Source organism: Cyrtonyx montezumae, unplaced genomic scaffold (assembly GCF_038088225.1).
Source record: "Cyrtonyx montezumae isolate F1298 unplaced genomic scaffold, pur_monq_1.0 scaffold_3, whole genome shotgun sequence".
NCBI lineage: Eukaryota > Metazoa > Chordata > Aves > Galliformes > Odontophoridae > Cyrtonyx > Cyrtonyx montezumae.
Window position 1 is genome coordinate 22569879 of NW_027072034.1, and position 12740 is coordinate 22582618.

At 40.4% G+C, this 12740-nt stretch overlaps 1 protein-coding gene across 5 annotated transcripts in view; it reads left to right on the plus strand.

The window, feature by feature from the left end:
- FARP1 (FERM, ARH/RhoGEF and pleckstrin domain protein 1) overlaps positions 1-12740 on the plus strand; it is a 202859-nt gene that overhangs the window by 156449 nt on the left and 33670 nt on the right. For all 5 annotated transcript variants that reach the window (XM_065740806.1, XM_065740810.1, XM_065740807.1 and 2 more), the window contains exon 13: positions 1331-1571. In XM_065740806.1, the coding sequence (XP_065596878.1) occupies positions 1331-1571 (241 nt within the window). The remainder of the gene's footprint in view (positions 1-1330; positions 1572-12740) is intronic.

The window sequence follows — 12740 nt, forward strand, 5'->3', positions numbered from 1 at the left end:
GTTTCCAGGTCCAGCCAGTGGCTGAGTATGTATTTATGATTAGCAGCCACACAAGCATACAGACACATTCACACACATGTATACACATGCCAGTATGCACACAGCCAGCCACGTGGGTGAAAACAAACTCAAACCTCCACGTGTACACACCAACACAAAATCTTTCTCCAGTAACTCATCTTAGACACCCAGTCTACCCGATAGCTGAAGCCTGTTTCCCCTGGTTCCCAGCTGCCTCACAGACGAAGACATGAACGTGCAAATGTGCTTCTCCAATAGCGAGCTGCTCCCAGACTTGTGATGTTACCAGTACCCAGAACCTAGGCCTCCTTATCTCTCCAGTAGCTGACTTAGACATCTTGGCCTCTCCAGCAGCCATGTCCTTTCTGTTTTTCCAGTACCTGCCCCATGTTTATGGCTGCTCCAATATTTGTCTTCCAACTCTCTCATCCTACTTACCAACTAGTCCAGTTTGATGTTTCTAGCATTTAGAAGAGTTCTGTTTCTCTGAGAAGGTTGTTAGGGTAATTAACCTCTGCCTGCCAGTGTTTTTCTGTGCTCATCTGTGTTTTATCACATAACCTTACATGAGATAGAGCTTAAATGACAGGTGCAAACTACTAGGTTAATATATTCATGAATGTTACCCACACTTTCCCGTGCTTCCTCTTGATATTCACACGCTCTTTCATTCCTGCAGATCCAGGAAATTCAGATAATTCTTCTATAAATGCAGCCTATTTCCAATGTCTTTTAGCATTTTAGTATTGCAAAGACAAGCTTAGATAGATTGCACATAGCTACCAGTCAGATGCTGGTGTATTTGTCTGCAGAAAAGCCAGCCCCCAAACTAGAGGCAGGGGTTGAATACATGGTCTCCAAAAACCCACGTATGACCCTTTAGTTTTTTTTAGAGGACAGAAGAACACCATGCAGAATTTGTCTTTACATGCTTATATTTTGTCCCTCCACCTTCAGAGTGGTATAAACAGGTTGATGTTCTCAGAGTGTTGGTGGCTACCTTAGAACATGGAAATACCCCAGATCCTCCTTTTTATTTACTGCTTTGTTCCGTCTCCCCTTTCTTTCCTTGTTTAGCTTATAAAATTTTCCCAATAGTCTGTTCTTCAGGATCAGAGACTTTTTTTTTTCCTAATTCATTTCAAAGCTTGGGTTACCTCTTCTGCTTTCATGAGCTTCCCATGTTGCTGAAGAATATATTGTAAAATTGTAGTGCATTATTACACATAGCCTTTTCCTCTGACTTCCTCCTCTCTCAACCCTCTCTCCCCTTTGTCTACCCCTTCCCCCTCCTTCTTTGTCTTTCCAGAGCTCCAGCTTTGCCTATGGAGATGACAGTGATGCTGCAGCAGTGCAGAGCTGCCAGCAAGGAAAGGAGTTGAGAGCTTCAACAGAAGACACTGGACAGCACAAGAGCCCTTCCTTAAAGAAGAGCCCAAAAGAAGGCAGAAAGGTCGATGGAGCAGTGGTGTCAGCTGTGGAGGAGGAAGAGGAGGCTGCTACGGACAGGATTCAGCAGAACAGACCTCAGTCACAGCAACCAAGCACAGGTCCAGCTTCCAGGGCTGCTCATGGCAGCAGCACCTCCATTCCTTTCATTGACTGCAGTGATGTAGATAGCGAGTATGATCTCCTCAGAGGACAAATAACCCGGTCATATTCCCAAACAAATGACAATTATGAGGGTGATTTGACCAGTGGTGCCTATATTCACTATAGAGACGAAAATCTTAATAGAAGTAGATACAGGGATTCCGCAGCTTCTATAAAGTCTTCCCAATATCTCTCTGAAGAGTACCTTGATGATAACCCAGCTAATCTCTCCTTCTACACTGGGGGAAGCCCCAGGATGCCAAGGCACAGCTCACTGGTTGATGAAATGTTTAGAGGGCCAGGGAGCCGTAGTCCGTTGGCCACTCCTTTGCCTCCCAGTAGCAAAGGATCAAGCCCCAACATGAGCCTGAGTAGAACTGGCTCTCAGGGTTATATCTCAGAAAATGGGCATGACTGCAGGACGAGGACCGGGGAGGAAGACAGCTATGCCAGCAGCTGCCATGGGTATGGCAGATATTCTCCAGGTTCTCAGCGGCCTCATGCACAAAAAATCCTAAATCTCTGCAATAAATCAGCTACAGACCCTTTTATCTTGAGCCAGATATCCTCATCCCCTGGGCAAGAGCATAGGTCTGAGAGACGTTGTAAAGGGGGCGGGGTGGCTAAGATGTCTTCTCCAGAAGGCAAAATGATGGCCAATGGTATGCCAGCTGGGGGACAATCAAAGCAGAGCCCGGTCATACAGTCACTGCATGCCAGTGGCATAATGGATCACATGGCTGCAATCCAGGTGATGGAGGGCTCCACCAGCAGTGGGACAGAATCTAGCGATTCTGACTCAGAAATCATTAACCCCTTCACCCACCCTCTGGTGTTTGGAAATCCCGTTGTGCTGAGTTCCTCTCCTATGCCAAGAAATAAGTACTCATTTGGAAGCCTTCAGCTTGATGAGGAGGTAGAGGAGGATGTGTCTGTGGGCCTCAGTGATGAAGATGGTGTGCAGGTCTTCAGCTGCTAGGGAGCAGGGCATTTGAGAGTGATAGATACAGCAGTTGCTCATTAGAGTGATGGCATCTTCTGGGGCTCGTGAAGAATGGCTGGTATTAAACTCAGAATTTGGGCTATTTTACATATTGCTCTTGTACTGACCAGCCAGATGAAAGAGGTGCTGAAAATGCAATAATAAGGCTGAGTTTCAGTTCATCTTAACAGTAATTTATCTGCTCTGAAAGGCAAGAGGAGAAGAAAATTATTACTGAGTTAGGTATCTGTTTAAGACTCTAGACACTCACCTGTTCTTTGTATGAAGCCATGTTTTAGGTAGATGTTGTAGCTTCTTTGACACTTGACTGGTTATTTTCACAAAACAAACAAAAATGTTATTACATAGGTACATTGTACTCTTTTGTATATCTAGTACAATTCTTTTTCTCTCTTGTATAAGGAGAGCTACTTAAGAGTGCCTCAATAGAGTTAGGGTGAAAAATAAATTTACAGCCAAATGCAGGCAGCTTGATAATCAAGACCAAGGGTTGGTAACATCTTGAAAAACGCTGACAAATCTTTTCAAAGTAAGAATGTGTTTGGTCTGCTCATCTTCATAACCCACTATACAATCTTAACTGATGAGTTGAAGAACAATAACACTATTGGCTTCTTATTCAGTGAATTCAGCAGTCTGATTTGTTGATGGAGATTTTGAAACTCCAAATTCCTCCTTAAGCAGGAAGGAGAACAAGATGAAAGATAAAATTCAAATGAAAAAAAACCCCATAGATTGAATCAGCTCTAATTACGAGTGGTACAAGTATTATTTTCAAGGCAGTCCTTTCTATCCATTATCAGTATGGTAGAAAGATTAATTGCAAGAGAGTTGGTTTGTATTTTCCCCTTATTCTTTCAGTGGTATTATTCACAGAGACATCAAAGTTCTGTTGTGGGTAATTTTTGGTGGGAGGTTCAGAGATGGTGGCTGTTGGGGTTTTTTATTATTTCTTTTTTCTCTTTGATCATGAAGAATCTCTATCTGTACACTCTGTACAGGACCCAATTAGTTTGTCATAGGCTATCCTTTTTAATTGTGCCACCTCATAAATTTTTCATTCCCTGACACAGGGAACGATGGGACTAACTGTGGTTCAGGCTGATTGTTTTCAGTAGTGTATATAGAGTAGCAAGATTTTGACACAACGTGCAGAAAGACAAATTCCCTGTAAACTTCTTTTCACAAGCTGAAAGTACTGAGAATTAGTTGATATCCTAATGAAATCTGATTCTAGTTTCTCCGAGATAATAAAGAAAATCCAGAGAAGTCTCCTGTGTGGAAAGTATTGTGCAGAGCTGGGAGACAAGATGTGCTCTTGAACACTAGCCTTATTTTTAACTTTTACTTTTTTTTGTTTTGTTTTGTTTTGCTTTGGGGAGGGGGAGGGAATTAAAGTTGAGAATGTGAAGTGACGAACAGCACTTACTTTACTGCAAGTCACTTGCAGTACATACATATATCAATGGTGGATCCACCCACTGATGTACAAGGTACAGGACTTGGTAAATCTAGACAATATAAAATTTTTGAGATCATTTTTACAAATGTCATAAAATATGAAGTCTTTTTAATTTTTCTAATGCCTTGGTCTATGCACATTTTAACCAAGTTTAATCTGAGTGATATTTAAAAAGATACGTTAGTTTGTTTAGATGTACTTAACTTTTTTGCAGTAAAATATATCTGTGTAAATATAAGTTTGAATCTGCTCCTCTACTTTAAAGTGCTTGTTTTTAAAAATTGGAATTGTTTTTTGAACAGGAATGATTTTAAAGCATCTCTTTAGGCCATGGTGTTTTGGCAACAGTGAGCACTGTCCTTTCTTCCTGTAGTTAAAAGCATGACTCTAGAAATGGGGAGATTGCTAATTAGGGGAAAGCTAGCTTGTATATTATTCTAAAAGAAGGTGATTTGTGTTCTGAATTTAGAATAGTGCTAACTAATTGCCTTGAACTTGGCAATATTTAAGAAGAAATGTAGATAGTTGAAGCTTACGTTAACAGATGGTGTGAGCATGGGGAGTACGTGCATGAGTCTCCTGTTGGATTTTTTTGCTGTTTGTACAGCAAAAGAACCAGAGTTGTAATACAGTAAAGTAATAGCAGTCTGGACATATACATTAGTTGCTTTGTTAGTCAGTAAAATTAGAGCTCAAGTAATGGGTTTTCACTGAAAAGATTTGCAGTCTTGTTTCTGCTACTTCACTGAAAAGTGAATAGATTTCATAATGTTTGGATTTATGTGAATATCAAATTTTGTAAGTTGTGTTTACTATTTTGCATCCTTTCAAATATTGTTTTCTGGCCTATTTTTATTCTCTCCCATGCCCACAGAGGTAATGGATGTGTACAAGAACAGGCCTGCTAGTAGCTGGAGTTAGCTTAGTTGCTGATAAAGTATCTCAGCAGCTTTTTATTTTTTTCCTTTTGAATACTATCCTCAAAAAATGAAATGTAAGGATCTTCCTACAACTTTTTTCTCTCATCTGGCATTTTTTTTCAGTTTTAGATGTCTGTGGCTGTCATTTTGACGTGTGGAATCTTTCTAGTTTGAAGGAATAAAGTTTGTAAATTACATAGGAAATCATCTAGTTTAGGATTAAACATTTTGCAGCATTCTTACTGCTGAGGCTCAGTTTAATATTACTAGACAAGCATTTAATTAAAAGCAATCTGTGGGCCAAATACTTCCAGCAGACATGTGTTTGAACTCTGTTTGCTTGCCAAGAATGGTAAGCAAGAGAGCAATTTTAAACTCCTGTTTTCATATAGGATCGGATCTCTCAGAATGCATCTGTGAGTTTGTTTCTGTGGGACAAATACAGAAAGACCTTAGAGATAAGAACAGAAACCTCTGGGGCAAGACTGCAGATGACATGGAAGAGTTCTTGTGCTAGTTCACAAAATACACATCAGAAGTCAGTTCAAGTTAATCCTTGCAGGGATTGATTAATCTGCATACCCAAATCAGTGGCAGTGGTCTAAGCACACCTGTGTCTCAGTTGTTTGAGAGGTATTTTTTGGCCAAGCAAAAGCTGTAATTCTCTCAGCAATTCCAGTAGATTTTGGAATAGAGATGATTGGTGCTGTTGATTCAGCTTTCCAAATTTTTTGTTCACAATAGTTAACTTTGTAACCCAGTACTCTTAGAGTATCCAGATACCCTTAGACAGTTGGTACAAATGACTCTCAGCAACATCTAGCTACTTCTAGTCCTAGTGGGTCGTGCTGTGCCATCCCTCCCCTCCTTCTGGAGGTCCTGGAGTAAGCCTGTGGTTGGGCTGCCCAGATTTCTGAGCCAACTCTGTCCTTGTGTTTGGATGAACGTGGAGTCTATAGTTGCAAAAGTAGTTCAGAGGTTTGTCACAAAATAATGTGCAGATGTAGATAGAATGTAATCTATGCAGCCCAATTCTTTCTTTGCTGTTCCAAGTACTTGACCACATGCAGTTATCTGCTACAATGATTGAGAAAAGGCATGTCAGACAACTTTTAAGTTTTCTCCTTCCTTCCAGTTACACATACTATGTCCTCTTGGGATCTTTTTGAGTTTCTTTTCCTGTCAGCCTTTCCTGGAACCTGGTTTAGCTCAGTGATCTGCGATATAAAATTTAGAAATTAATTTGGCTAGATTTAGGAAAATTTAATAGTGGCAAATTGATGTTGGAGCCAGGATCTACACAGGATAGACCTTTGAATAGTTATTCCTTGAATAGATTAGACTGCATTGTTTTGGGTTTAAGTCCACATCCCTTAGTGAGAATATTCCTTGTGTATGGAAAGAGAGTGGTGTTCTGTGAGGATGACTGATTGATGCCTGGTGCTGCCATTGTCTCACGTCACTCACAGCCTAACATGTACATCCCATTAGCCACGTTAGCCATTTTAGTGTATGCTAAATATAAACTATACTAAATAAATACTGCAAGAGAGTTTTCCACATACAAAAAATGCTATGTAACTGAAAATTGTTGTTTTTGTTATATTTGCATATAGGTTTGATGAGTTATATGGAGCTGAGATCAGTTAGAGTAGGGGAGTGATCACAGCGAAAGAGTTGCATGTTAATAATATGAAAAATCAAATCAATCTACCAGTTTAAGACTAAGGGGAGGGCAGAAATAGGCAGAATTTTCTCAAACAGCAGCAGCAATGCTGAACATAATCATCAGAACCCAGTGAAGGGTGAAAAAACAATGTTTTGTGAATTAGTTTCTTAAATGGGGCTCATCTCATTAGACCAGACTGCTTCATTCTGAAGCAGTACCTTTCGTGCCAGAAGTTCATGTCTGGCCCACTTATCTGGACTTGCAATTACTTGGTAGTGACTGGAAAAAGCCAAATGGAAAATGGGATAGACAGATCTAAAACCCATTTACAGCTTCTCTACTTCATTTAAAAGCAGAGATATTTCAAATTGTCTTCTTCTGTCCCACCCGCATGCAGAGTCTTCATAGTCAAGTTCTTCTTGAGGATTTCAGGGGTAAAAAGACAAAGGGGAGGAGAAGAATAGGAAATATTTTACGTACACTGAAGATCTAGCCTTACTTATTTACAGTCCCCTTTGGCATAGCATTCTCCATTCACAACTGTCGCAGTGGTTTCTCAGGAATTCTGTCACTTAGCTGAAATGGTGAAACTGATTTTGAATATTGAAAACCAGTGATTCAGATCTCATCAGTATGATTTATATGCAATTAGCTTGAGGCGTGGCTATTTCTGGAGCAGTTCTTCAGCACAAGAAAAGATGTCTGGCCCATAAATCGTGTCACACACCATGTTTGTTTAACTAGTCTCATTTGTCATAATGAGGCACTAGGCTGCTGTCAGAGGTGACTTCAGAATGATATTTTAATTGCACCAATTTGACTTCTAATGATGAAAAGTGAATTAATGATGCAAGTTTTTCTCAACTTCCACGTGCACATGGAGTAGATACGGTTGGGTGTTGCTTACCTTTGTGGGGTAAGGATGTGGACTGGCAGAGATCCGGCTGGAAAGGGCGGTGAGCATGAGGAAAGGAGGATCTGTGTTCAGGGGCGTGTGGAGTGAAGAAAGCCAAAGTCCTTTTCAGTCTTTCAGTAATGTGTATCTCTGAATGATGTAGTTTCTTAAGGCAGCTTCCATATATTTTAGCATATTTCTCTGCTTTCCATATATAGGGGTTCAATCCTGTTCTCCATACCAAATAAGAAATACCCTACATATATGAGGTAAACAATTTCTTGGAACAATATGTACACCTTTCTTTTGTTAGCTGCTGTCAAAGACAAATGGTAGGACACTCCTTTTGTCAGAAACCCCGTACATTGTTACTGTCTCCTACCTGATGATGATGGTTTGGTTTGTGCTTTTCTGATTGTAAGTGACTGATGCAGAATGTGCCCATCAGAAGGTCCCAAAGGTTAGGCTGATGTGTAACTTCTGTTAAATGGGGATGGCACCTGGCTGGCTTAAGTCAAGCTACGTCAGGGAAGATTTCTGCTGGTGCTGTTAGGTTCAGGAAGAGAATGAAATACAAGTTCCAGGAAATTAAAATGAACAGAACCTTTCTTATTCTATTTAGATAATTTCTGTACTTGCTCAATTATGCCTAGACTAGGGCATGTATATTGTTATTTATATGGGAAACAGCTCCTGTACTATGTGTAGATCCTTAACAAAGCCATCTTCTTTGTCATTCCCTACAGTTAGGCTGTTGAACTGCCATTGATTTTTTAAAATACTTGAAAAGAACTTTGCCTGAAAATCAAAGGCTTAATATGAATTAGATTGCGTGGCATGTTGCAGTTCTTTAGAGTATTTTGTACTCTGTTCTGTTTCTGTGGTCTATGAGGAGCACAAAGAGTAAGCAAGATGCTTGTTTTCTGTTTGTTATAAAAAGCAGTGAGCACTTTCTTTTAAATGCTATGAAATTTGGGAAGCCTGTGTGCCTGGCTGAGCTGTGTATTCACAGGTGTGTTTTCCACAAGCGTGAGTGTAAATAATGATATTATTACAGTGAAGGAAGTAAAGATCTTAAGTTTGCATGACATGAAAGGAAATACATAGTTTGCTCTAGAATTATTTGTTTTAAGGTGTAATTTAATTTATGATTTTTTTTTGTAAAGTTTTGGCCCTTGAGAACCATAACAATTCAGAAGTTCTACACATAGAAACTAACTCTTAATGCCAGTAATGATATAGCTGTCAGTGGCTGAACAAAGAAAACTGGAGGAAAATGAATGTTTTCTAATTCAAGAGCTTTTTAGCTTGTTAAAATGTGATTAGATGCTTTCTTTAAGATGCTTCGAATCTTATTTTGAGAAGAAAACAGTTATCTTATTGCCTTTGATTTTTACAGCAAGATCAGAGGTAGGTCGGTATTTAGTTCAGTGAACATTAGTCTTCATGCCTGTTGCTTTTCTATGAGGCACTTAAAACCTTTGATTAGCTGAATTCCTTATTTTTCCCCTTTTCTGCTAAGAAACTCACCCAAATCCACTAACAAAAGTTTGTAAGCTTGGCTGTGTTTCACCTATTTGGCCCTTTCCTGATTTCTGTGTGCACATGCATAGCTTTTTTTTAATAAGTCTCAATAGTCAAAATTAATTTTTAAAATTGAAAAATGCTGGGGACTTCATTCTCATTTTTGTCATTTGTTTAATACCGTTTCAAGAGAGACATTTTTTGTTTCATTGTATGCACTGTTTTGTCAGCATGTACCTCTCTGGGAGAAAAAGCCTTTTCAATGTTCTGTCTTTATCCTCAAAGCATGATGTATCTTCTGTTCCTTGCATTGTTTGGAGCACTGTCTCAATGTCCTTTTACTGCTGAAATACCTATTTGTATTGGGAGTACCTTATTCCTCTTATTACAGTGATCTTGTCTGATAGAACACTCCTCATCTCAGAACTGGAGAAAATAACCCCTCCACCCCCAGGCTGTGAGTTTCTTGTTGAGATTCAGAAAAGCGGAGGGAGGGGGGAAGAAGGTTTGTTTTCCAGAGCGTAACAGCTCCATTGAGCACAAATGTACTGCCCTTCATTTCCTAATGAAGGCTGCACCTAGTGATGGTTAACTCTGCCTGCCGTAGCCTGTAAGCAGGATCACTGCAGTCATAGAGAGATGCCTTGTTGAAATGGACAGTATCTGTGGCTTAAGCTTACATGGGGGCTGAATGTTTCAGAAGATTTTTAGTGGTATTGTAGCACCAGGTCGTGTTGATTTAAAGACAAAACAAAAACAAACAAACCATAACCCTACATGTAGTAGGGCATCCTTCTATTGTTCACTCTATTTCTGTCTGGGAGGATCAAGGCCAGACAAAGGACTGATGCCCACTGACCCTGTGTTCTTCCCAGGCTGCAGCGTTCACTCTTTGTTTTTGAGATCTGAGCACACCCTGATGTAGGCCTCCAGCAGCTACTGTCTGATTTCACACTCACTACTGTCTAATACTGCAGCACACCAGTAAAGCATGGACCTTTACCAACTGGGGATGTTGCTGGCTACTAAAACAGCACCAAGCTTAATGAGAATATAAGCATGTCAAGCCATTTAACTGTGTATGCATGGAATTAATTTTCTTTTCTTTTTTTTTTTTTTTTCACTTTTAGTTTTACCTGTATTGAAGGCTTTTACTCATTCTGACTGGTATTTTGCTGTAAAACTATCACTGGTTTAATTGTTCTGTCCATTTGCTGGCTGATTGCTTTGTCCTGAATCTGAGGAAATTGGTTCATTGAGAAGGCCCTCCATTCTCCCAGACCTCTCACTGCCACTCCTGCCATGGGCACACTGCAGAGTTTTGAAGGTGTGAAGTCAGAGCAGACCCTTCACCCTCCCATGTTCCCTTCATGCCAGGCAGGGTTACTGGTTTTGTGTGACATGACATCTCTTCCCGAGCTTTTTTTTTTCCTTCCCATTCCTGCTCAGTTTTTGTAGTACTGCATTCAGGGATGTTTGTACATGAATTTCTGGTTGATATGTTAACTACTTTTCAAGATCTTTAATTGTAACAAGCTCTATCCACCACTTCTGCTTATTTTGTTTAATGGAGAAAAGGACAGCCTGATGAACTGGTCCCCCAGGGAGCTGGGGAGAGAACAGCTGGACACTCTTCTCCAGTCTAAATCATCAGCAAAATACATGGGAAAACTCTTGCCCATTCTTCTGGAGCTCTCTGCCCCCATGTTGTTTTGAATTATGTGTCTTTCTCCGACCATACTTCAAGTCAGTAGCTAGGGGTAAGCAGCCACTGTGACAATGGAAAGTTGAGCTAGGCTCAACTGTGGCTAAAGTAGCAGCAGCTTTGTCAGATACTTTCTTACTGAAGAGCTTCTGTAAGTCCTACATTCAGTCATGCAAGAGACAGAGGGGCACCAGCTTAGGTTTCATTTACCAAACCGGAGTGTGGAAGAAACTCCTCTGCCCTTAAAGCAGAGTTGTTGGGATCTGGATGTCACTTTTCCCAACATAAGTAGCTATGGAGCAAGTCTAACAGGTAATAACCCAGGAATCCTGCAACATGCCAGGTATTGAGAAAGGTACTATCCTAACTCTCGAAACATTTAAATTTCCAATAACGACCCTATAAACCTTGCAAAATATATAACCCTTACAGTTGACTTTGAGTGAGGGCTGCATCTATATGTGAAACTTTCCGGCAGCAGTTCAGTCATTTTCAGTTATGGCTGATATTTTCATGATTGAATACTTTCCCTTTGTGGTACTGCACAGAGGAACATAAACAGGAACATCTTCACACTCCTGTATGTTTTGTTGCTGCTGAAACACAGTATGTAGAGATGAGAGTCATTTCAATTGAAGTAGATGCAGAACACTAAATGGCCTAAGTTGTTTACTCATCACTTTCAGGAAAGGGGGAATAAAGTAGGAAGGCTATATTAGGCTCCATCTTCCTCAGAAAGAGGTGAGCCTTCCCTTGTTAGGTTAAAGCCTCTAACTTGAGATTTTGGGTCATTTTACGTTGTCTATATTACTAACATGGAGGCAGCACACAGTTCAGCAAACCTATGATTTGAACTGACCTCTGGGAGGGGCTTTCTTCATCAGCTGAAAAGCAGTGAAGATGAATGTTTTTCCCCCTGGCACTGGATGTATTTTGAAGCTGCATAGCTAAGCTAGCCCAGGTCTCCTTGGGCACCAGACTCAACACCGGTACCTTTGGCCTAATATCTGTGCATGATGGGAGCTTAGAGCAAATCAGATATTGCTGGTGGGATGAATTGCAGCAAGACAGCCTCCCCCCGTCTTCCTGGGTCTTAAAACAAAGTTCCAGGAAGAGTATTCAAGCACTTGTTTAATTCCTGATGACTCCATCAAGGATATCCTTTTAGTATGTTCTAAGGTCATCTGAAGATAGACATCTTGTTGTACCTGTCTATTGGTTTGGGTGTACCTAGAGCTAGCTCCATTATATTTGACAGATGGCCCCCAAGTTGAAGTTTCAAATAAAAATGACTTGAAGTAAGAGCGGATTCTGTGTTACCAGCTGCAAACCTTACAGGCCTCTAAGGTGCTGAGCAGTCGTGATTCTTATCTGACAACTGACATAATTTGCTGTCAGTCAAGGAATTCTTTTGGGTAAAACGTGAGGAATTTCAGTACCTTGTAAATAATATTGGTCTTCCCTCTGTTTCTGTTTATATTCTGCAGTATGTAGTCTCTGAGTAGAGCATGTAGATATACTTTTCTGTGGCAGGAGGTCAGATGAAACACAGAGGAAAAGACTGTTTGGTTCATGTAGATTATTTGTTCCTCACTTTGCAGCATTGCCTTGACCTATCAGCATGACACATGTCCTGAATGGTCGTGGTGGGGAAAAGACCTTCCGTGTTCATTTCTCTGTGATACATTGACATTCTCACAGCAGAGCAAGTTGTTGTCCCACTTCTTACTACAACAACATGTGGTGTCCCCGTTGGTTCTAACTAGGCCCCAGAATGCACTGAAGTAACAGCATTATCAGGCCCTTTTTCAGTGTAGTCACTTTCTTATACCTCGCTTTAGTTTTCAGCTGTTCAGCATATTGGCAAATGGGGTCTAGCTTCTTGTAGGTGGTGGTGTTTGGACTTGGCTCACATTCACTTTCATACCAAAAAAAGAAGAGAACGTAG